General features: G+C 38.0%; 1 protein-coding gene across 4 annotated transcripts; it reads left to right on the top strand.

Annotated features, from left to right (window-relative positions):
- The first annotated feature begins 430 nt into the window (after positions 1-430).
- On the top strand, positions 431-25,622 carry ppp1r9alb (protein phosphatase 1 regulatory subunit 9A-like B). Of its 4 annotated transcripts, none has more exons than XM_048197127.1 (20): positions 431-583; positions 1,514-3,589; positions 11,056-11,188; positions 11,284-11,404; positions 11,539-11,643; positions 11,957-12,185; positions 12,271-12,417; positions 12,509-12,562; positions 12,645-12,874; positions 13,088-13,184; positions 13,952-14,087; positions 14,294-14,448; positions 15,218-15,545; positions 15,647-15,704; positions 16,585-16,656; positions 16,817-17,021; positions 17,552-17,596; positions 19,088-19,201; positions 24,326-24,514; positions 24,597-25,622. In XM_048197127.1, the coding sequence occupies exons 2-20, from the start codon at positions 1,682-1,684 to the stop codon at positions 24,771-24,773; spliced, it is 4,503 nt and encodes a 1,500-aa protein (XP_048053084.1). In that variant the 5' UTR covers positions 431-583; positions 1,514-1,681; the 3' UTR covers positions 24,774-25,622. The 4 variants fall into 4 exon arrangements, with proteins under 4 accessions (XP_048053084.1, XP_048053083.1, XP_048053085.1 ...); XM_048197126.1 differs by having other exon boundaries at positions 522-719; XM_048197128.1 differs by lacking the exon at positions 17,552-17,596 and having other exon boundaries at positions 522-719.

The following is a 25,622-nucleotide window of genomic DNA, read 5'->3' as shown; positions in this document are numbered from 1 at the left end:
GCTCCTTTTCTTTTCATTTGTCCTCTGCTCCACTTGACTCATCTCAGAAGCTCTAAGATGGTGACCTACTTGTAATTGTCAGGGAGATTAAACTCAAGATATGGCAGCTATGTCCCCGAAAATGCTGGTGCACTGGAACCAGTTTGATTTGAGATCCCATAGGTAGGTTTAATTTGGAAAGAGATTTTTTTTTTTTTTTTTTAATAGCCTATATATTTCAGATGCAGGAAAAGAGAAAATCTGGATTTTATCTTCAAACTATTTTTTTTTTTTTTTTCCACTCAGAAAGGATTCTGGGATCATTTTAAAATCAGTGTATCTTTACATTTCGAATCTTATACAGTTTACCGAAAGTGTTTTTTGTTATTTTTTTCAAATATGTAATGTGTATATAGGCTATATTAGCCCATAGTTCTTATCTGGATTTAGCTGTTACTTTATGGATGAGATTACTGACTTTCCCACGGTTGTCCAAGTATTTTTTTTTCTCTGCCACTCCGTGCGCGTGCTTGCCTGACTCGCGAGCTCCGGAAAGAAGCAGCGGGTATGACGCTGAAGGAGGGAGCGCGCATGTGGGGATAAGGTTTGTTGAGCTGGTTACATTCATGGGGAAAGACATGTAGACTTCGGAGAAAGGAATGACGACGTATAACAAGTCTGTGATCGTTTGGGCTTTGGTTTTCTCAATTCTTCCTTAACTCGCAATGAATGAAGTTCAGGTAGGTTTAGACTCGTTTATCCGGTCGTGTTGTTTTCGAAAATATAGAGATAAACTTTCTTACACAAACTTCAACTAAAGCTTCATCAGGATTGAAGTCGGTTACAGCAGTCAATGGGAACAGGTCGACTGTCAAAAGGATGGATATATGATTATACGATGTATTTGGACACCTGCTACCAAAAAAAAAAAAGTAATTTTAAGAATGTAAAAATTAAAAACATGTCAATTGGTTAACGGTAAGCTAAAAACACTGTTTTAAAATATGTGTTTTTATGTGTTATTTTTTGGAAGTGAACAGTATGAACAATTTACGCACGAATATTTAAGTTATGTTTTGGTAAAAAGTCTCTTTGGTAACTCATGAGAAAGGAATTGCTTACAGAAACCATTAACCTACATTTTTTTATTTTGTTTCTTATTGTGTTATGAATTATGTGCTGTGTTTATGTAAGATTTCATGTTATTTACCTAATGTTAACCGCAGTTTAGTGTCATGTCTTAACCTGATGGTGTTTGTGTGGATAACAGTGTCCTCATGTCATGTTAATAATGGACAAAAAAACTGGAGTGGCCTTCCATTGTCCATCTGTGCTATCATCAGTACATTTTACAATATCAAAACATTTTATTAGATCATTTATATGTAAGTTTATTACAATTTCTGGCAACCACCACTGGAATTTTTTTCTTACAGTAAATTGAACAAAACATTTAGGCTACAGAGCAACTTGGTCGCATTAGAGAGGAGTTAATACTGACTGACATATTTCTTGATTATTCTCTCTGCTGTAGGTAAGAGCGGTTGGCACTGTTTCAGTCACTCGGCAACATCTGTGTCTACAGTCTCAGCCAGTGTGAACGAGGACGTACCATGCACCTGGATATACACTGCTTTTTTAGTCCCAGTTTTATCTCTTTTACATACTGAAATCTTCAAATCTGTTCTTTTTATCTGCAATCATGATTAAAAGTGAAAACAAAAGTGAACGGGCACTGAGAAGTGCATCTCCTCACAGGAACGCTTATAAATCTGACTTCCATTCCATCAAATGTTCATTTGATGGGAGCGCATCAATCAGCTCAACATCTCCCTTCTCCAATGGAGGCAGTGAGACCCGTGGCAGACCGTCAGGCAACAAAGTGAGCAAAATAAAAAATATATTCTTGCAAATGGATGGCAAACAGAATCAAGACAGTCCCAATGTCACCAAACCCACATCACCCAAATTTCCATTGGAGTCCACTCCTTACAGATCCAACCTGAGTAGTGTTTCCAGTCTAGATTCAGCCTCCATTGAGGCACGGAAAACGGAGGATGTTTCCATTGACAAGGCAGCACTGGCTGAGAAGTTCTCAATGACCAGGAAGCTGTTTGAGAGTGGCCTTAAAGAGCAGTCTCCAACAGAGAGGTCTGCCTCTGTTAAAGTTATCTGGCCTCAACCATTTGAGAAACAAGACAGGAAAGTGTCAGTTACTGGAGAGAGAAAGGACAAACCTAAAGAGTTAGAGGGACAGGCAAAAGAAAGGGAGGATGGGGAAAAAGGGAGACATGAAAGTGAGACACCACCACATAAGCTGAGTGTGTCCATGAATGCCGGGCCAATATCTAGACGTCTGGAGAGTTTTATGTTGGACAGCGATAGTGAGTCGCTGTCAGCTGCTCCCTCCACGGAATCCCACAGTCCCATTAGCCATTCCCTGTCACCCTCTGCTGTTAGTGATCATTCAGAGCCCCCTTCATCACCAGACAGCTGTAGCTCCCCTACCTCTTACTCACTATGGACTGATTCTCAAGCTGAAACGTGTTTGCCCAAGTTAAATGGTTCAGATTCACACAGTACCCCTTTGAATGGAGTCTGCACAGAGAAGACATTACATAATACTAGTTCCACAGCAAAAGAGCATATTAATAAATCTTCAGAAGATACCGTCTCCTCAGACCCCACTCTTCTGTATACAAGTGAAAAGATCCACCACTTGTCTACAAGGAGTACCACTAGTCATGAATCTGTAGCAGAGGATCCTGCACTTCAACAACAGGAGGTTGAAGGCAATAACTCTGAGAAGGTTCCTGGTTTGTCCACGGTCAGAGCTGAGCTGGTGGTGGTGAAGACTGAATCATCCGAGAGTGAAGGCAATGAGGAGGAACATGTTGAGGATGATGTTTTTGAAGAAGCTGAAAAGGATAACCAATCCCCAAATCAAAATTCTGGAAGGGTGTTGACCGACAACGAAGAGCTCCAATTAACATTCCTTAGGAAAGAATCAAAACAGAGCTTTAGGGAACATGAGGAGGGATGGAGGGCGTGTGAGGAATCTGTACAGACTGGAAGAAAGGAAGACCATAGAGGGGAGGGAAAGTTTCTTGAGGATAACATAATGGAAAAAGAAGATGAGGAGGAGGAGGAGGAGGAGGAAAAATACAACGAGGAAGTACAACTAAAGACGCACCGAACTGAAGAGGAGACCGTACTGGAGACTGTTATGAAGGAAAGTGAGCAGAAAGCTACAGATGTTGAAGATAAGGAACAGCAGGATGAACAGAGGAAAGGAGAGGATGAGGAAGAGAATGAGGGAGTAGAGGAAGCTGCTGAAGCTATAGAGGAGGACGATGATGAACGAGAGATGGAATATGACGTCTTAGCAGTAAAAGAGAGGCAACCGCAAGATGATCAGTGCTTAATGGGGAAAAGATCTTTAATTTGTGGAATTGAGAATGCAGCCTTTGTGGATGACAAGGACAACAGGACCGATTTAGAATGTCAAGTGAAGGAGGAATCCCAGGAATTTGAGGAACTTCCAGGACTCTCTGATGAGGAAGACCTCAGTCTAAAGAGAAAGATCAAGTTCTCTACAGCACCAATCAAGGTATGTCTCAACTAGTCTTACCTTATATTTGGTAGAACCCTATCAATTAAAGAGTTTAAAGTACTCCAACTTATTTTTTTATTCAGTTTTAGCATTTTTTTGTTGGTTTGTACTCCCTCTGGAATGGTTTAGAAGGTTTTCATTAGAGCTTGAAGGAATTAGCCTGCCGGCAGTGACCCAAATCTGTTTGCGCCTTTAACAGATGCCTGTGGCTCAATTCGGTCACCACCTTAGCTCTTACTTTTATGAAGCATTCTTATTTATGGTGGTACTATTTCAGCTATTATTCCAGTTTTATATGACAAGATCCTACTTGTTTGAAGGTATTTGGCACCCACGTCTTTTATTTGTTTTGCCTCAAAATACAGAAAAATGTTATTTTTAGCACAAGGAATGTAGTATACATGTCTGAGACTTGTTTTACTTGTATGTTAATGATTCTTAAGAATTGTGACTTCAACGATGGTCCTGGATCAGTGTAAAATGTTCTACCTGGATCATTTAAGATAACAGCTTTCAACAGAGGCCATGCCTGAGCTTGCATCAGTTCAGGAATGTAATATCCTATGTCTCTCATGTACTGACAGACTTTTTTTTTTTTTGTTTTAAAGAGAAATGTGTAAGGATTTAGTTACATCTTAGAAGCTTTACGTCCGGTCATATCAGTTGATATGACTCTGTTAATGAGTTGATTGACTCAGTTGATTGACTCTGTTTTCTGTTAATTTTGAACACAAAATTTCTACTAATTAGGGCCCGAGCATGGATGGTGTGAGGACTCTCTTTGCGGAGACAATTCTTCTTCTTCTCCGAAATGAATCGCATTTTTGAGGGCCTTAAATATGCTCAAACTCTTTAAACTTTGCACACGCGTCAGATGTGGTGAAAATTTATGTCTGATATGGGTTTCAGAATTAGGTGTGGCAATATGGCTCCATAGCGCCACCTATAAAATTTCAGTTAAGCACCCTTCACGCTACATTTCACCTAGAAGTATATGAAATTCGGTACACACATGTAACAGCCCGATACCTATAAAAAAAGTCCCTGGGTGCAAAATCTGATCTTTTGAATTTTCTCAGCAAAATTTTTGCAGTTTTTGCCATTTCCAGATGTTGTACTTTTTTAATGAACTCCTCCTAGAGCTTTAATCAGATCAAAATCATTGGTCAGTCTAATCTTAAGGCCTTTGTGATGTTAAATTGCAAAGATCTAGAGTTTTCGGTGAAGGGCGTGTCCGTGGCAGCCTGACAAAGTCTGATGTTTTGCCATGAAACAGGAAGCTGTTGCAACTCAGGCATACAATGTCCGATCTGCAGAGAAGGGTCTGGCTGCAGACCATGGGCGAGTGGAGCTCCACTCTCGAACAGGAAGTACGTCACCTCCACTTGAATAATTTTGTCTCAGCATAACAATTAATAAAATTACTACTTATCAGATTGTGTTTTACTAACGTCTACACCTACCCAAACCCTAAACCTACCCTTAAAATAATGCAAATACAGTAATTAAATGACGCAATATTGATGTGCGCATGCCTAGTGGCCATAGCTGTAGCTAGCTCCACTAGTGGAGGTGACGTATTTCCTGTTCGAGAGTGGAGCTCCACTCGCCCCTTAAGTCTGCAGCCAGACCCTATTGGATCTGCCCCAAACTTCACATGTGTGATAAGAGTCCTGGCCTGAAGACATCTATATGCCAATATTCAGTTAGTCATAGCGCCACCTGCTGGCAACAGGAAATGGAATGCTTTACACTGTAATTGAAATGCATTTCAATATGCCACAAAGTACCAAACATACTAGAAATACGTTAAATCATGCAACACTTGGCTAATGCTAATGTACGCGATTAACACCACGAAACAGGGAAGTTGTTGTAACTTAGGTATACATTGTCTGATGTACTCCAAACTTCACATGTTTGATAATAGTCCTGGCCTGAAGACATCTATATGGCAATATTCAGTTACAGTCAAAGCGCCACCTGTTGGGAGCAGGAAATGTGGCACTTTGAAATGTCTTTGCCATAATTCTCCTGTATTAAAGGTGCTAAATAGGATCTTTTCGTCGACTGAGAAACCAAAGACTGTTAGTGAGTTTTTGAAATGAGCGCATGCGTAAGAACAAACCCCCTCCTTCACAGCTCATTTCAAGGGAACGCCTCCCAAAACGTGTGCACGAGTATTGGAACACGAGTGTTTACCACCGGCATTCACTGTGTCATGTTAGTGGATTCATTATGTCGGACTCACCGCAGGTAACTCATAATCTGCAGTTGTTACTCCTGTCTCCTGAGAAAAACATTGCATGCAGCGCCTGTAGAGTGTGGAAAGTTACTGGAGTGCGCAGCCACACACGTCTCTCACAAGGAACGTCATGGCAGTAACTGACAAGCCAGAGGGCCAATCGTTTATGCGATGATCGCGTAAACGATTGGCTGATGTTTTTAAGGCCCTACCTTGTGCACAGATGATGTATATTAATATTATTCCTTTCAGTGCACATAATAAATAGTCTTTTATCAGCTAGTAAAGACAGTTTCAAGTAATATTGCAAAAATGTATAAAACAAAACATCCTCATTAGCACCTTTAACTTGCTTACATGCATGTCCCCCACTATTCAGTGTTTTCCAAAGGCCACCGGGTGGCGGTGAGTCCGGGTGCGAGGGCCCTTTCATCGCTTCTTGCAGCTTTAATTTCTTCTGTGTTCTTCTAATTTCTTTGAAAATTCTATGCAAATATTTGATTATTTAATTATTTGATTGATTAGTGTTTTCCTGTTGTATATTATTGTGTTAACTGTTTAAGATGAACCTAGCCAAAACAGCAACAGCAAAACAAACTGTGGTTTGTTGCTTTATATGCTTTTCTAGCTACAGAAGACTTGTTATAGTCAGTACAGATTTTCATTTTTATTCATATAACTGATCAAAGTAAAACACACAAGTCTTTGATCTTCATCTGTCTGAGGCCAGGCACTGGATTGCATAAAACAGAAAGTGCATTGTGTTGTCATTCATGTGTCTGACTTTGGGACCCCTTTAAAGTTGAGTGCTTTAAAATGATCCTGTTTAGGGAAGGAAAGGTCTTCTATGTGTACCTGTGTGATTGCTGTGCTGTGGATGCTTATGCCTTTGCATCTTGTTCAGAGTATAAATCTTGTATACCTTACATTTGTGAGAACAAATGAAAGAAAGACTAATTAAGTTTTTTACAGTGCAGTAGGTGGCAAAAGTCCACCGTTTTGTCCAAAACCAGCCAGTAACTATAGGCTGTGTGTGTGCAAGGGTGTTTCATTCCCTGTGGACTGCAGTTGTTCTTAAAAGATCTCTTAAGTTTGGAAACCAGGTCATGTATTTCTTCAGAGCCTCACAGACTGAAGATGCCATGGATTTATAGTCTGGGTCAGAAAACATACCAAATCCGTAACATTTCAGATTACCATATAGTTCAGTGTTCAATACGTCACTCTCCCCGACATCCCTTCCTCCTTGGAGTGCCCTTTTTGAGCATGTGGATTAGGTCATTGTCAATTTGCTTTCAGTGTATTTATAGAAGTGGGATGAGCAGGTGGTAGCTAAACATTTGTCTTGCTCTATAATTTGTTTTCTCTCTAAATCAGGAAACACGGGTCTCCTTTTCTGTACATATCATAATGTTCCAACATTTTTTTCCCTCCATCCTCAGGATGAGCCTGTTTCTTTATTTGTGGACCTCTTGTGTTTACACATCCAGTTTCCCATATATAGGATCAGCAGGAAGTGGGTTGCCTGTCTCATATAGGTTGTGAATGAGGATTTCCTTTCAACAGATGTTTGTGTTGAACATCTTTTGGAATTTAATGAGACAATGGGCTTTGAATATTAGCTCATAAACTCGTGGTTTGATCCCAGCTGTTCTAGGCTAAATGTGTTCTTTTCAAAATACATCTTTAACCCCAAAATGCAATTTTTTTTTTTTTTGACCCAAAAAAAGAAAATTCTCTTATCATTCACTCACCCTCATGTCATTTCAAAGCTGTATGTTTTTCTTTTTTCTGTGGAACATAAAAGAGGAATTTTGAGAAGTGTGTGTGTGTGTGTGTGTGTGTGTGTGTGTGTGTGTGTGTGTGTGTGTGTGTGTGTGTGTGTGTGTGTGTGTGTGTGTGTGTGCGTGTGTGTTTTGTTTTGTTGTCCGTAAAATGGAAGTTAAAATAGTCACCAAAACTCTATTATATGTTGCTGACTTGTTTTTGTTTTTTTCCACACCAACTTATAAACCATTTTTAACACTGCCAATGGATCCATTTCCTTATTAGAACAGTTTTATTCTGTAAGAGTTCTGATAATATTTATTGGTCATGCTGCCTTTATGTCGTTCCAACTCTGGCTTTCAGGTTTGACGCTCGACCTGAATGCTGTGACATCTGTTGTTTCATCCTTATTGTAAGTCATAGTTCACTGACAGTCTCTCTCAGTCCCAGGAAGAAATAGTCCTGTGTTCTTGCTAAAAAGCCACAGCTTAAAGGAGTGAGAGAGGGAGGGAGGGAGATAGAAAGAGACACTGTCCTTGAGCATGTTTGGGAAGAAAAGGACATTGTTCAGAGGTGCACGCTTACTCCATGACAACTAGAGACGCTAGACAAAAGAAAGCAGAGAAAATAAATGAAAGAAAGGGAAAAATGGGATTGTGGTAGAGAAAGAAAGATGGAGGGAAGGAAGGGTGGTGGAAACAAAAGTGAAAAGAAAAATGGAGAGGGAATACTGTTACTTTGCTGTGTCTAATTGATTTGGAGGTAGTGTTTTCCCTTTGGTTTAATTCTGCTGCTGTATGCAGTACACCATTGACTGACCTGCTTATAACTGCGTATATGTCAGCCTAAACCAGGCACTGATAAAGTTCTGTGGAAATATCATTCAGCTATAGTGCCTTCATAAAGGTGTGGTCACATTTACCTTTGTACAGTGACATACTGCAGGTGAAATTCATTCATGTCAGTAAGGAATCTGTGTAGGAAATTTTGCGCAAAGTGAAACAATTCCCTGATGCAGATTTCATATAGAATTCAAGTTTGTTGAACTTTGAACATGCAAATTCTCCATGTTGACTTGTATAAAGCTGCTTAGTAAGCAGTGCTTCATGTATCTGTACACTATTGACAATAGACTTTCTTTGCCTGTGAAATTTCACTGTAGTTTCACTATCATGCCATTTTAATACTGCAAAATGACTTTTTTTTTGTGTGTGTCACTTTGAAGATTTTTTGTTATTTTGACATGAAGTGTCATGGTCACTCCAATTTTTCCCATTGTGACAAAGAAAGGGGAGCTTTCAAGTAGGGCAGTGCGATTAATCGAAATCGTAATAAATTCATAATGTGAGCATACACAAATTCTAACTACAGAAAGCACAATTTTTCCAACAGCCCAACACTTCAACCCGCAGACTACAAAAACAACCCACAGCAACAGTGTAAAAGTAGCCCTACTTGGCAACACTGGACATGCCAAAAAAAAATAGAGAGAGAGAGGAGAGATAAAGTATAAAGTAATATGCAAGACCTGTCAAACTATTGTAGCAAAACAGAGTAAAGGCCATTCGCACAGAATGCATTTTTGTGGTTAAAAATACAAGATGCAGGTCTAGAGGCGCGTTTTTTAACTTTTACCTTGAGTGCCGCATGCTGCAAAAGACACAAGATGCGAGCGCAATGGTTTAAGATGTCCGTCTAGTGCATTTACATAAGAAACAATGACATTCTGAACCAGGTGAACAAAAATCGCTAATACAGGCATTTGTAAACAGCACAATCAATGCTGTCAGTTATGCAAATTTATGGTGCCCGCAAATATCGGCAATAAAGCCGGCTTCCAAAAAAAAAAAATGAGACAGACAATTACGTGTGTAAGGAAATGTTTCAAAATCGCAATATTGGTTTAAAAAAAAAAAGAATCGTGATTGTATTTTTTGTCCATATCACACAGCCATGCTTTATAGCTTCAAAAGGCACACAGAAGCCCCATGAAAATATCTTAAAAGTCATCTATATGACTGTTGCGCTGTATTCCAAGTGTTATCACTTTAGGTGTGGAACAACACAAAATTTAATTCATTATTAACTGAAAATCTTGATATCCTCACTAACTCTTTTTGCTGTGATCACAAGAGTTCTTGAGATAAATGGCGATGTCTGATTTGTGAACTAATAACTCTTGAGTCAGATCTTTCAAAGAAATGTTTGGTCAAGTTCATGAAACTGCTCTGAATGAATTGTTCACAGATCAGATAGACCCAGTTCTTAGTTAATCCAGACTTAGCCGTTAACAGCTCACTGAAGAGAAGGATAATCAGTGAGTAATGACTTGAATTTCAGTCTGTTCCTCACACAGAGTACTTGTATCTCTTTTGAAGACTCAGCACATAGTGCAGGAGTCATATGGACAACTTTTATGGTGTTTGCATGTCTGTTTTGAAGCTTGAATGCCTCAGTCTGTATTCTTCAGTATGGGCCAAGCTGCTAAATACTGAGTAGGTATTATGCTGCCTTCGCATACAGTACTATCAGAATTATCGTAATTACGAGTTTCCTAGTTAAAAATTAGACATGAATTCCCTCTCAAGTCAAGTCAAGTCACCTTTATTTATATAGCGCTTTTTACAATGTAGATTGTGTCAAAGCAGATTTACATTGATAACTGGTACATTATTTTGGCTGCACAGCAGCTCTTAAAGAATAGTGTCAATGCAGGCAGATCAAAGCACTTTTGAATATCAAATGTCAAGTCAAATGTCAAGTGTATATACTACTGGGAAACTCAGAGATAATTTTGAATTTGTGAGTTGGGCACGCCATAAGCTTTAAACATGGCAAAAGGGAGAACGATTTCTGCCGTGACTGGTATTCTTTATTTGTTTTTTCCACAAAAGCTACATCATCTTGCCTTGTCATTAAAGTACTGCATATTTACATAACTATTTGAAGCGTATTGTATGTTTTATACACAGCAAAAATAGCCTGAATATATGTACTGTATATGACTGCATTTGACTGAAATTCCAGAATCGTCAGCAAGCTGAATATCTAGATAGTGTGGTGAATGTTTATATGGTTGTCAACGAATGGGACCCTTAATATAATTTTGGCCTTTAATAAGATTTCCTCAATAATTAGACAAGAATATACCTGGTGCCCTCTATGATTCCTGTTAAACGCGACAAGCTCATAATCACAACTTCAGAAGTGGCAAGTAGGAAATTTCCAATAGCATATAAATGCGGCATTAACATATAAATGCAGGCATTCATAAACAGGAAGATTTCTGAATTGTCTAATTTTTACAAAAATGATCTGGGTGGACTTTTCCTTATCAGAACATAGTTTTGCGTCAACATTAATTGTGAAATCAGTAAATCACTGATTCATTTATGCAATCAGATGTGGGTGTGCACAGGTGTGGTATTTAATAGTTTTTCCTCTTCTGCAGGTGTACTTTACCTTCTCTAATGAAGATTATGATCGCAGGAATGATGATGTGGATCCTGTGTCTGCATCTGCTGAATACGAGCTGGAAAAGAGGGTTGAAAAGATGGATGTTTTACCTATAGACATTCAAAAAGGTTTCTTTTACACTTTTATCCCAAAATGTTTTTCCTGAATTTACTGTCAAAATCTGCGTAAGTACTGTATTTGAGCTGACTTTTTGGTTGTGTAGGTAATGATGGCCTGGGAATCAGTATCATTGGCATGGGGGTTGGGGCAGATCAAGGACTAGAGAAGCTGGGCATTTTTGTGAAAACCATCACAGAGGGAGGTGCAGCTCACCGGGATGGACGGTAAGAACTTATCATGAATTTCACTTATGAAATTCAGAATTAAATCTTCTCTGTATGGTAGTGAACAGTGTGACTAATCAAACAGATTCTGGTGATTCTGTATCCAAATGAGCTTTGGTGTTTTGTCTTAACAGAATTCAAGTCAATGATCAGATTGTGGAGGTAGATGGAATCAGTCTGGTTGGTGTCACTCAAATCTTTGCTGCCACCACTTTGAAGAACACCAAAGGTCTGGTCAAGTAAGTATTGACACACCAAACTAAAGCTAAATTGTATCTAAAGTTCAGGACCAGTGACATTGTAGGTTTCATGCCTCACCAGGAATGAGCTGTGAGCTCGCACTATTGTGCAACTCACTCCAGGTTGCTCTCAAGGGATTTTCCCTGTATTACCTTTACTGTACGTTACAAACAATGAACACGCATTACCTATTAAGTAGGAAGTGTCTAGTAATGATTCACCAGGCCAAAATCTAATCGCATAGTCAGTATAATACCAGCAAAGGTCATAGTCCCAGAACCTCGTGAAGGAATTTTACATCCTCCAATGCAGGTTTCTCATTGGCCGGGAAAAACCAGGAGTGGAGAGCGAAGTGGCCCGTCTGATTAGCGAAACTCTACAACATGAGGCAAGCCCTGAAAACAATGAGCCGAAAGATGAAGACCATTACGAACCCCAGAACCATCAACTACAGGATGAAAACCAGAACTCTCAAACCCATGACCAATATCAGGATCAACAGGAAATTGAGCCACTAGCTGAAAAGAGTATTGTGCAACAGGTCTGTGAACATATAAAGATAAGCTTGTTGTCATGAATAAATGAGTCACTAAGTCATTGTTGGGCCCATATTATGATTGATACAGGATAAACAAAAAGAGACCGAAAAGGAGCAGGGTACGGAGGATGCATCCAATGACTTGGCACAGGAAGTGTTTTCGCAACTGAGGAGCCAAGGCATTGATCTACCTGAAGATATCGATCCTACTGAGCTAGAACAAAAATTCAAAGAGGTATAATGTTAATTTACATCTATTTACATAAACCATATTCATCAGTGTCAAGTGCTCAGTCCTCAGTCTGTCTTGAATTCTCTTTTTATAGCTGCAGATAAAACACAGTGTCACAGTCACAGAACTTGATCAGTTGAGAGAGAAGGTAGGACAAAAATGCCTTATTTATTTATTAACTTCTGGACCTGCAAAGCTGTTTAACTCTTTATGTGTATGTTATTTCATAGCTGCAAGTGAGTGAAGCAGAACGTAAGTCTTGGGAGACTCGAGGTGCAGCTCTTGAAAGGAGTGTGGAAGAGAGCAGAGAGCGCATTGAAAAGTTGGAAAAATACTGGCTTGATGCTCAAGGCCTCTGCAAAACCATCAACCAGCGTTTGAATGAAGCCCAGAGTCAACATGATTCCCTGCAACTCAAATACAATAAGACCATCACGCTTCTACAGGAGCACCAACAGAGGTGTGTTTGAGCATGTAATGTGTTGTCATAGCGGAGTCATTCTGGGAAGTGTTGGTGAGGCATTCTTGGAAATGTTCTCATCAGTGAAGGTCTGAATCAAGCTGAATTATTGGAAATTCTTATGCTCCAAAGAGCAATAGATGACACATGTATCTTAAGCAGAAATTCATTTTGCCGTGTTTTGTTAACGGTGAGGCTGTTCTTGACTTGTAGAGAGGCTGAATGTGCAAAGAAAGAGGCAGAGCTGAAGAGAAAACTGGAGCAAAGGGAGAGAGAATACAAGAGCAGTGTGAAGCAATTACAGCACAAGGTAAAACTACATCTTGTTCAAGTTAATTTCTCTTGTTTTGAACAATGTGAGGTCACAAACATTAATATCATTCTTTTGTGAGTGTTCACTGGGTATATGACTGAATGTGCTATACTTACATAAGGTGCAGTAAGTGGTTAACTTTTCTGGAACTCCCACCAGACAAAATGTGGTCCAATTGTCACATGTGATTTGTCAGTTCAGACCGGTGCATAAAATATGGCAGATGAGCCGAATGAAAATGCAGATTCACTCTCTGACTGTAAGTGGCTCTTTTAGAAAAGTAGAAATACTGCGGTTACTCCAGTGCACAAAGCCCAATGCAACTTTCCATTTCTGACACCTGCTTTTCACAGAGAAGAAAAGAAGTCAAATAATATTTACATGTTTTCAAACAGCAGTTCAGATTTTTGTATTCGCTATGATGTTTATAAAACAACGCCAAATAAAAGAGTATAGAGACAAGAGAGATCTGGTTCAGGATTCTTCCTCTTCTATTCACTGACATCTGCAAAAATACAGCAGCAGCTCTGGTCATATGATCAAAAGTGTGAATCTTATTGGTTAGTCAGCTTCATTTGCAATTACTAGAACACCTCATTAACATTGACAGTCATTCAGTCAAATTAAAATGTTTATCACACCAAATTTTCGCACCGAACATTCATCTTGGTGTGAACAGGCCTTAGCCACTGGTGGTTTCGTTTGGTATCAGACATAATGATTAAGCTACAGGTATGTAGGTAATACTTCTCTGCATTTCTCAGATAGCTTGTCTGGAGGGCCGCACTGGATCAGACCAGCCCGAAGAGTCTTGCAGCCCTGCAGGGGAGAGTCAACCTAGCAGTCCGACCTCTGGTTCATCTGAAAGAAACGGACTGTCTACAGATGACCTTCACTCTGGTACAAAAGAGCTCTCAAATCATTTATACTGTGAAAGCTGGTCAAAAATAAAGGACTAGCGGTTATATCTTTCTCTAGTTACTGTAGGTTATTTGGCTTGTAATGCCTTTTATTTATTATTATTTTGTTCAGAAAAGATGTAAACAGGCTATCCTGAAAGAGTAGTCTTTTCTGTTTTTGTGATGTTGGTGTCTGTCTTTCTTCAGATGCAGACTGGGGAGATGTTCCTCAGACTGCTCGTCTGGACTGCAGTGTCTACAGAGCCAAAGCTAAGCTGGCACAGGGATCCCAACGCAAGCGGCCATCCCGTAACAAACTCAGAGAGTCAGCGAGAGGCTCACAGGCACCTAGCCAATCACAGGTGTGATGAACCACAAACATTTAAATACCTCACAGTTTCATTGCAGGTCACATAATTGTAAGGACTACAAATTAGCTTCTTCTGTAGGATCTCTGCCTCTTTCTTTCTTTAAAAGAAAACGTTTCACATTTTCTTAAAATGCTGATGAATCAGACTTGTTTTGGGAAAATAACAGTGTGGTCTGGTCTGTCCTGTTTTTTATGTTTGTTTGTTTGTTTTTTAAACAATATTTTCCAGGTGTTTCTTAAGAAGTAGACACTTTTATATTATTATATACACTTTTCAATTATCTATAATGTACTACATAAAATTATGGTAACAGGTTTAACATTTTAAGATCCTTCCTTACTGACAAACATAATGAATAAGATGCTGAAGTTTTATGGAATTATTTCTTTACAGCAGGATTGATTGTAACAGGGCCAACACAAATTTTTGTATGTTTCCATAAAAATGTACACATTTTCTATTAAAAGATGTAGAGGTCCAAAAAAACAGTTGGGGAGGCCAAAAGGCATCTTTATGACAAAAGAAAAATCATAAAATAAATATATTGGATTTCATTACTGTGTTGAGAAAATGTATTAACTAAGTAAAAATGTAATTGTTTTTATATTCATTTTTTATAACTACTGTTATTTACAAATGTACAGTATACACAGAACACAAATGACACCTGTTTTGTCCTTTATCCTATGTATTATGACAGTAAACTATGATTTCTTCAAATCAAATTAAATCAAATGTTAATTTTATTCCTTGTTAATAGGAATCTGTGTGCATACAAGACCACAAACAGGAGAGAACAAACAGTGAAAGAAGGCGATCTTACCTCGAGAGCCTAGCCATACCCATTCCATCTATACATTTTGGTCACGACCAAACACGTGAACCGAGAAGTGAAGGTGAAAGTGATGTATTTATTCAGAGCCAGACACCCCAAGGAGGCAGCAGCACACAAGCTAGCCTGTCTCCACCTAAAGACTCCTCCACCCCCCAGTCCCCATCCTCCTCACAGTCCTCCTCTAGTGTGTTCCTCAACCTGAGAAACAGGAGGAGCAAAGGCAAGGAGCGCAGCAAGAGCAGAGCGAGCAGAGGTACAACAGCAAAAAACATATCCCACTTTTTCTTTAGATCTCCTACCTCCACAGGTTTACCTGCTCAGGCTTTTGATTTTGATTGTTCTTTCATTTTTCAGATGAAGAGAGTGATGGTTCACCAACACGAAAGTCCAAAAGACGATTCCCAGATTTCAGGTATGGCTTGGCCAGCAACTTGCTCTTGTGTGCCAATATCGGCGATATTACAACAGAGAGGAGATGGACTACTTGTAGGAAAATGAAGTCCCACCTTTCACCATTTATTCACCCTCATATTGTTTTAAACTCGTAGCTTTCCTTCTCCTACAGAACAGAAAAGATGAATTTTGAAGAATGGTTCAGCTATTTTTTTCCCCCCATTTTTATGAAAGTCAGTGGGACCCAAAACTTTCAGGCTTCCAAAAAGGTAGTGAGATTTTAATCCGTACGACTCGACTGGTATATTCTAAGAACCTCAAACATCATGGTATTTGGTAACAAGAGGTGCAAGAACCAACGAGGTATGACGTTGACATTGACATTTGAGCTTTATGTTACCATATTTGATGATTTTGATGTGATTTGAGAGTGAGTGAAGGCTTTTTGATCTGTACATTATACAAAGTGATTATGTCTCTTTAGGAGACTTTGAATATATTAAATTGAATAGATTAATTTCTCGCTAACTTTGTCCTTTTTGGACCTCATTGACTTTCAGAATATGAACAAAAAGCGGACAAAATATTTTTCAAAATATGTTATTTTGTGTTTCACAAAATAAAGAAAAAAGCCATAGAAGTTTGGAATGACACAATAATATGTACTGTAGGATAGAATTTTCATTTCTAGATGAACTTCCGTTAAAATGTCTTTTTTAGACAGAGGCATTTCATGTGCATGCTTTTATTATTAAGCATGATTTAATTTAGAATATATTAATAAAATGTAATTTTGACAGACCGTTTCAGAGATTTCTATCTTTCCCCAATCAAGTACATAGCCTATAAGTAAATGTAAAAGTTCTGACTTGTACACTTTCTTTTGTATTGGTCTGTAGTGGTATCCGCAGGTCTGGAGGCAAAGGCAAAAAACGGGATAGCATCACACTCCAAGGATCTGTAGGGAGCAGGTTTGAATATTAAATGTCCTAATATTAACCTACTAAATGATCTGAAGTTGATGAGTTTTAAAATCACTTTAAAGTCTATAGGTCTCCTCTGATATAGATCAGTCCATCTCTATTACTTAATTAGGTTCATTAGAATGGCTTCTTTGTTGTCTAAACTCAGGGGATCAGGAGACTTACTGGATGAGTCCAGCGGCAATGTCTCCCCCTCTGGCTCCATCTCTTCCATCCCTTCCTGTATGCCATTTTCCTGGTTTGGGGACAGAGAGAAAGGAAAAGAGAAAGAGCGAGAGAAAGAGCGTTCTGCATCCAGCTGCAGCCTGCCTCGTACTCCTTCAGAAGGATACATGGAGGATCGTACAAACACGGTGAGTAGGGACCAGAAGATGAGAATTTTTTTTTTTTTTTTTTTTTTTTTAGACCTCCAAGATTTCATAAGTATCTTGAGTAAGAGGAAGAGATTAGGTGACAAGTTGTGACTTCAATAATTGAATGTATGCATTTTTAGGTGGTTCATTAGGTTTTACCCAATTTAAAGGAATTCAGTTTGCTAGGTTGGTTGCATTCTTGGATGTCATTTAAGGTTAATATTTAAGCAGTCCCATCACATTCAGCCTTTGATCCAAACAGGAAGTGAAGTTGTGTAATTAGGCATATTCTAAAGGCTGTACTGTACTGTTGTGGTTTTGAGAAGACATTTACAGCCCATTTACTGTTAGAGGTTATTGAAAATCTGGGATTCAAGATCTAATTTTAGGCTGGCAATAAACAAAGTTTTAGGATTTTCTTAAAAACAAAGAAACTCTATTTAAGATTCTACACTATTAGGTCACTTCAACGCCTTTGTGTCCACTTTACGCAATTTTGTTTGTTTTTGGCGATCTCTTCTTTAAAACAGACCAACCTCTCCTGGCCATCTCTTCTCTCTCATTCCTTAGATTTGGTACAGTATGCATTGAGTTCTTCAGCTAATGTGTCTGTTGTGTGAGGACAGTAGTACACTTAGTTGATAGCAGTTGCTACTAACCCTAGTGAACTCATTTTTGGTTTTGTTGAATGCTCTATTGTAGTAAATGCATTCTTTCATTATATACCATTTGGCCCACTCTGATAAAGCCAAGTCCTGTTTCACAATGGAGCATTGCATGGACTGTGTTAGTTTAGTGATGTAGTTTGTATCTGAGAATGTACCCTACCCTAGTAGGGAGTGATAGTTCTTGATGGTTTTCTAATAGCTGTATTGAATTCAGGTTTAGTCATCCATTATTTTCACTATCACTTGAGAAGGATGCATGCTAGTAGTTGTAGTGTACGATAGCGCTCCATTACCAGCTCTCACAAGTAATGCAACATAGTTTTGTGTTTCTACTGGTTTTGGTTTCTGGAACTGTTCTCCACTGGTACTGCTTCCAAGGCACTGAAGGTAATATCACTGCGTGTCACCGCCCCATTTTTTCACATTTAGTTCAAACAAGCATTCAAGAGAAGAAAGTAACAAAGCCACGAATACAGTAAATAAATGTGTTTAAGAAAATGTAGAAATTGAGTAAATTATTTTTTTTCTTTTACATTTTCTTTTCAATTACACTTTATTTTAAAGTGCCCTTGTTACAGTGTAATTATACAAATAAGTACTGAGTAATATTAATCAACAACATATACTTACTGTTTAATTAGGTTAAGGTTTGGTTTAAGATTAGTTATTTGTAATTATGCATAATTTAATTTTATTACCACAGTAAGTACATTTAGGATGTGTAACAGACAGATGTGTAAAATAAATGTTACCACCTTTTCTTTTTCTAAAAGAATTATAATTCATTTCAGTATTTTTGGGAGGGGGTCATACAGTAGAAATTATTCATTTTAATCAATTAAAATATTAAATGTATTAAATAAATAATGAAATATAATTATGTTGATATATGATATCAGAAAATATATTTACAAATCACTTTTTACCTTTATTTTAAAATATATTTTTTGAAAATTAACCTATGTGCACACGTGTTCAGGGTATAAAGAAAATATTTTTCACTTTTTTCTTCATTGTTCCAACATTCATATCATTACATTTACAAACATTTCATGAACTGCACATAAACTATAATTTTTCTTTTTTTTTTTTATCTTGAACAGTCTTGTTTTTCATTGACCCAATTGCAGAGAAACTCTCAGTCTTGTTTAAAAGACTGTTTTAGTCTGAACATTTAGGAATTGGTTAGATATATTTGCATTGCTATTACAAATGTAACACTTAATCCATTAGCTTGATCTTATTTAAAAGGATTATTCTAATTTAAAAGGAGTATGCTAATTCATCCCAAACTTCCTCCTATAAATACAATATCTGTAAAAACTGTTTGTGAGAAAATCATTTGTGTCTGTTTGTGTGTGTTTATGTGTATGTGTCCCCATGTCCTACTTGTTACAGAGCTTATCTGTGACGGATGATTCAATCGCAGGTAGTCCTCGCACTGTGTTGGCAGGGTTACTGAAAGAGCCCCGTCTCCCGGGGCGTTCACACACACATACCTTCTCCTGCGAGGTGAGTGGCCGTGGGGTCACCACTGCATGAGCTTTCCTTTCCTGCAGTTGATGGTTCGTCATGTGTGTGTGTGTGTGTGTGTGTGTGTGTGTGTGTGTGTGTATATAACTATATATATGTATATATAACTAATATATAATATTAGTTGTGCTCAAAATTATTCATACCCTTGGTAAATATGACCAAAGAAGGCTGTGAAAATAAATCTGCATTGTTAATACTTTTGATTTTAATATTTAAAAAATATACAAAAATCCAACCTTTCATTGGAGAATAATAATTTTAAATGGGGGAAAATCTCATTATGAGAGAAATGTTTTTCTCTAATACTCATTGCTCACAAATAATCATACCCTTTTATTCAATACTTTTTGCAACCTCCTTTTCCCAAGAGAACAGCTCTTCTCCTATAATGCCTGATGAGTTTGAAGAACACCTGACAAGAGATCAGAGACCATTCCTTCATGCAGAATCTCTCCAGATCCTTCAGATTCCAGCTCCATGCTGGTGCTTCTTCTCTTCAGTTCACTCCACTCATTTTCTTTAGGGTTCAGGTCAGGGAATTAGGATGGCCATGGCAGAAGATTCATTTTGTGTTTAGTGACACATTTTTGTGTTTTTGATGTTTGTTTTGGATCATTGTCCTGATAGAAGATACAACCATGGCCCATTATAAGATTTCTAGCAGAAGCGGTCAGGTTTAGATTTTTTTTTTTATCTGTTGGTATTTGCTAATCCATGATACCATGTATCTGAACAAGATGTCCAGGACCTCTAGCAAAAAATAGGCCACAACATTAAAGATCCAGCACCATATTTAACAGTGGGCATGGGGTACTTTTTGTCCCTGTTTGCACCAAACCCATCTGGTGTGTTTGCTGCCAAAAAGCTCCTTTTTTTTTTTTTTTTTTTAGTTTCATCTGACCATAGAAGCCAGTCCCATTTGAAGTTCCAGTTGTTTTTTTGTTTTTTTCCAGAGTTTGTTTTTGGATGAGCGATGAGGATTTTTTTTGAAACCCTCCCAAACAACTTGTGGTGATGTAGGTGCTGTTTGATATTTTTTTAGGCTTTCTGACCCCAAGACTCAACTAATCTCTGCAATTCTCCAGCTGTGATCCTTGAATAGTCTTTGGCCACTCAAACACTCCTCCTCACATATAGATGGATATCCTCTTCCAGGCAGCTTTGTAACATCTTTAGTTGATTGGAACTTCTTAATTATTGCCCTGATAGTGGAAATGGGGATTTTCAATGCTTTAGCTATTTTCTTACAGCCACTTTCTATTTTGTGAAGCTCCACAATCTTTTGCTGCACATCAGAACTATATTCTATGGTTTTACTCATTGTGATGAATGATTAAGGGAATTTGGCCTTTGTGTTTCCTCATGTTTATACTCCTGTGGAACAGGAAGTTTTGTCTAGACAGTTTCATGCTCCTAGTCACCCTGATATGCTAAACAATATGAATGGGAATATACTTCAGAGATATTTTACTCATAAGAATTTCTAGGGGTGCCAATAATTGTGTCCAACATGCATAAACATTTATTTCATAATGTGAGTTTCCCCCCCACTTTCAATTGTTTTACTTCAATGAAAGGATAGAATTTAGGGATTTTTTTTTAATTAAAGATCAAAAAGATAAACAATGCAGATTTATTTTCACAGCGACCATTTTTCTTTTCTTTTTTTTTTTTTTTACCAAGGGTGCCAATAATTCTGGAGATGACACCATGTGTGTATGTATATGTGTGTGTATATATATATATATATATATATATATATATATATATATATATATATATATATATATATATATATAAATTTGATCAGCACTGAACGTGAGCTTTTGGTTTGTGAGATGTTTTGAAGAGGAGAGCAAGTATCACCGGTGGAATGTGTGTGTCGTTAGGGAGGAATGGAAAGAATGAGATCACGCTCATAGTTATGAGAAAGAGAAGTGATAGTTCAGCATGCATGTCTTTCTGTTTCACTATCAGTGTAAAGGTATGGTCATGTTAGTGAAATTTCAGTGAAAATCTGTAGGCAGAAAATGTCCATTGTCAAAAGTGTAGCAATGCATGAAGCGCAGCTCACACAGAAGTCAATGAAGAAGTCTGTTGGTCAATGCAGTGAGTTGGCTTGACTAACTTTAACACGAGTAGAATCTGCATAGGAGACTCAAAACTTACAATTGCTCAGATTCCTTGAGATTATTGAAGTGACTGGATTTTACCTGAGAAATTTCTCTGATCAACCACATTTTAGGCTCTTCCATCTGTCCATAGTGAGGCAGAGGAGAGCAGGTTTTTCCTCCCTTAATACATCCAGGCTGTTCATTCTGTGCTTCCTGCCTATGGTTAAGATCTTTCTGGAGTCATTTATACTATCTATATGGAGTATATGGGTGTGGTTGTGAGTAAATCAGCTCTCCGGTGTCATTATGTACCCGGTATGTGAAATTTCCCAGATGATTGCAACAGTCTTCCTACGCCCTGTTGGTAAGATGTTGCCACAGGTAACATTATTTCACAAATTGTGTTAGGTGTGTCAGTGGCTCAATGTTAAAGGAATAGTTCAGAAATAAAAATCAGTCATTACTAATTCCCCCTAAGGTTGTTCCAAACCCATATTAATTACTTTCTTCAGGGAAAGGAAGATGTTCTGGAAATTGTTCATACAGCTCTTTTCCGTGCAATGGAAGCATTTTGTGACCTAGTACTTGTCTAGCTCCAAAATGGACCAAAAAATGCAAGAAAAGTCTCAAAAGTAGTCCTTACGACTCACACACTATATTTCAAGCCTTCTAATGTCATACAATACTGTAGTTTTATGTGAAAAACTAAACACCTATACTGTCTCATCAAAAAGACCAATAATTAATTGATATATTGACAAATTGATTATGTTCCACTATTGTAAGCCACTTGGAGAACAGCATTTGCTAAATGCATAAATGTAAATGTATTGTATAACATCAGAAGATTCCAAAAGATTTTATGATTGATCAATGGTGCTTTTTATATCAATTGATTGTGGAGTTAAAATGAACTTTCACTGTTGTTAGTTTCACTCAAACCACCGTCGTTCACATTACTTAAAAAACTCATGTAACTACATGAACGTAATTTAACTGCGTTGTTTCTACTTAAAATGAGTATTGTCAACTTTACTTAGGAAGTGTTTGTTCAGTCAACTTAACATTGCTGAGTGAAATGCACAAATTTATGTTGACATAACTAACTGGGCAGTGGATCCATAGTTCCCAGCATGCTTTGCAAGGGACTGCATTAGGAGAGTAAATTTAGGGATTCATGTGTTATTTTATGTTTTTACAGTAAAGGGAAATATGTTGTTAGTTTATGTTAGTGTTTAATGTTTATTTATGTTGGACATTTAGAGTAGTTTCTGTAGTGTTTTTGAATTTTGTGGTTACCATTATGCACAAGAGTGTTGCCTGTGTTTAGGCTGCGAGCCTCATATATGCATGTTTAGGAAAGAAATCCTGCTCTCAATTCAATTGAGTTTGTTCAATGAGTTATTTTTTGAGTGCATTTAGTAGAGCAAATAGTTCATTTAATAAGGTAAATTAAGTCAGTATATGTGTTCAACATACGTAATAAACATAACATTATTAAAGGTGCTCTAAGCGATCCTGAGTGGAGTAACTTCCTGTTGACTTTCGAAGTGTTGTCAAACAAAACAGAGGCTAGCTAGACCCTCCCTCTGCCTCCTCCTCCCCTCCCATCCGTGCTTCCTGAAACAGTCATGAACGTGCATTTAAAATCATTCTTGTCGGTTATTGGCTGGAGCATGTTTATTATGTTTCGTGGTCCAGACTGCACCAGTTTGTTTTTATTGCCGTTTTTGGAGCTTGTGGTGACTACAGAGACCGCGTTTTTTTTACAGTGTGTTCAGGGGACAGACAGCTAGCGGATAGTGAGGAGATGTTTGCTGTATGTGACAAAAAATGTTTTGGACTAAAAACGCGTGACATTGCTTAGAGGACCTTTAAGTAAACTGCACATATAAATATTATGTAACAGTAGTGTTGTGTCAAAAGTACCGACTTCGGTACCTATCAGTACTGAAATTTTAAAAATGTGATGCTTTGAGCGCTGTTGAGCGGATTCGTAAACATCTCTGATTGGCCATTGTGTTGACGCGCTCATCGGATATGCCTGTGATTGGCTACAATGATCAACGCGTGGGAGCATTTGAAAGCATACGGAAGTGTTTGAATTTGAAAGCGTTTTGAAAGTGGGAGCGCGAGCGATTGAAAGCAGGTGTCTAACAATGGACCGATCCGCGATAGACGCCTGCTTTCAAACGCTCGCGTGTGTATCTGTGTAAGCGCTTAGTGAAGAGATTAATTGATGACTATTTACAACGTTTTTACAGCGTTGATCATTGAAGCCTATCACAGACATATCCGATGAGCCGTGAAAACAACGGCCAATCAGAGATGTTTACGAATCCACTCAACAGCGCTCAAAGCGTCACATTTTTTAAATTTCAGTGCCGACTAGGTACCGAAGTCGGTACTTTTGACAACACTATGTAACAGTGACATTCAAATGATTTGTATTTACTCAAAGAAATTTTGTCAGCTTTACTTCAATTTCTTTTGTTCATACAACTAAATTGTTATTTGTACAAATTACTCAATATAGTTGTGTGGAACCACTTGACACTTCTTTTTTAAGTCAATCCAACAATTCATTTTTTTGAGTGTACATGCGTTCATTTAATTAAAAAGAACTGTGAAAAACATTTTTCAGAACATCACCTTTCAGACTTCAGTCTATCTTGGACTTCTTGATGTCTTCCAGTGTTTCTGACCTGATTTCATAAGTGTGCTCCAGATTCATAAGTCTGCCCTGGTAGGAATCTCTGTTCTGTAAACAGGCACTTTTAATTCAGGCACACAAAATAAGGAAGTTTGCTTTGAAATATGCTGAAGGTATGTAGGTTAGCATTCTTTCCTTTTTTTTTTTTTTTTTTTTCTTTTTTTTTTAACGCAGCAGGTTGGTGTAGTGCAGTCTTCTGCACCTAATGACTCCTCTTATGTTTCCAGTTCAAACATAACTACAGTATAACAGGCATTTGCATATTGTTTTCAGACACTTGATGATGGCCCTGCTCCAGCAGCAAAGGAATACATGTGGCAGAACCGCCCCCTTTCAGAGTGGACCAATCAGCAGGTCTGCCACTGGTTGATGGGCATGAACATGGAACAGTATACAGCTGAGTTTACAGCTAAAGGTGTGGATGGCCAACATCTCTTAGGCATGGACAGCAGTAAACTTAAGGTTGGTTTACTTAAGGTTTTTTATTTTTGTTGGTAGTATTGATTTAAATATTTAATGAACTGAAATATGTGTTGTCTTCCAGGAGCTTGGTGTTTCTAGCCAAAGAGATCGCTCCACCATTAAGAGGAGACTAAAAGACATGAAGAAGGCTCAGGAAAAATTCGAAAAGCAGCAAGTAAAAAAAGAGAAAGAAAGGGAAAGAGAGAAGGAGGCCAGGAATAAAAGCGGCCAGCCAACAAACTTTGAATCAGCCTGCTGAGGTAGTAACAAAACCTGTCCTGTCAAGAGACCGCAAATGTGCACACTCACCAATCCGAGTAATGATAATGTGTGCTGATAGAAATGGAGTAGACTGTCTAGTACACACGGGTGATTTATAGACTGGTGAGAAAGAAACAACATGGGTGAACACTAGAGGTCTTCTGCCAGTAAAGCCTGTAAATGCAACTTTGATAAGCTTGTCGTTTACATCTCTTTTTGACACAACCCAGGAGTTAAAGAATCTATTCCTGTCTGCCACACTGACATTCAACATGCATAATAGCACTTTGATAAAATGGGAAATTATTAATAATCTAATTATCCAAAAGGATGTTTTATTGGCTTTAACTGATTTGCTAATGTATTATGAGTGTTGGTGCTGTACTAAAAATGCTGTAATCAAAATTTTAATGCTCTCCACCAGAGGGCACCAATGTTAAATATCTGGCACTAAGTAATGATGGTGAGATCGTGGGTCTCTTTCTTCAGAATTAAATGGCAAATTATCACGAGCCAAGCTGCTAGTGCACAATTTGCACTTTAGCCAAAAGTCAACTAATAATCCACGTGTGGATGTGTAAAAGTGATGCACACACATTCCCAGGGTTAGTATAGCACACCAGGTATGGGTTGCTTGCCTCTCCTAGCGTGCACTTTTAAGTGAGTACTTCATCACCCTAGATAGACTTCTTTTCTTTTTTTTTGGAAAGAATCATTTTTTTTATGTCTACTGTACATAACTCTTAGTAATGTACATTTTATTGTAGAGGAGAGCAATTAATTGTCTTCTATGTCACAAATGATGATGATTTTACATGTGTATTAATAAATAAATATTTTACAACTA

This window comes from Megalobrama amblycephala, linkage group LG7 (genome assembly GCF_018812025.1).
Source record: "Megalobrama amblycephala isolate DHTTF-2021 linkage group LG7, ASM1881202v1, whole genome shotgun sequence".
NCBI lineage: Eukaryota > Metazoa > Chordata > Actinopteri > Cypriniformes > Xenocyprididae > Megalobrama > Megalobrama amblycephala.
This window is presented reverse-complemented; position numbering and strand designations above follow the sequence as displayed.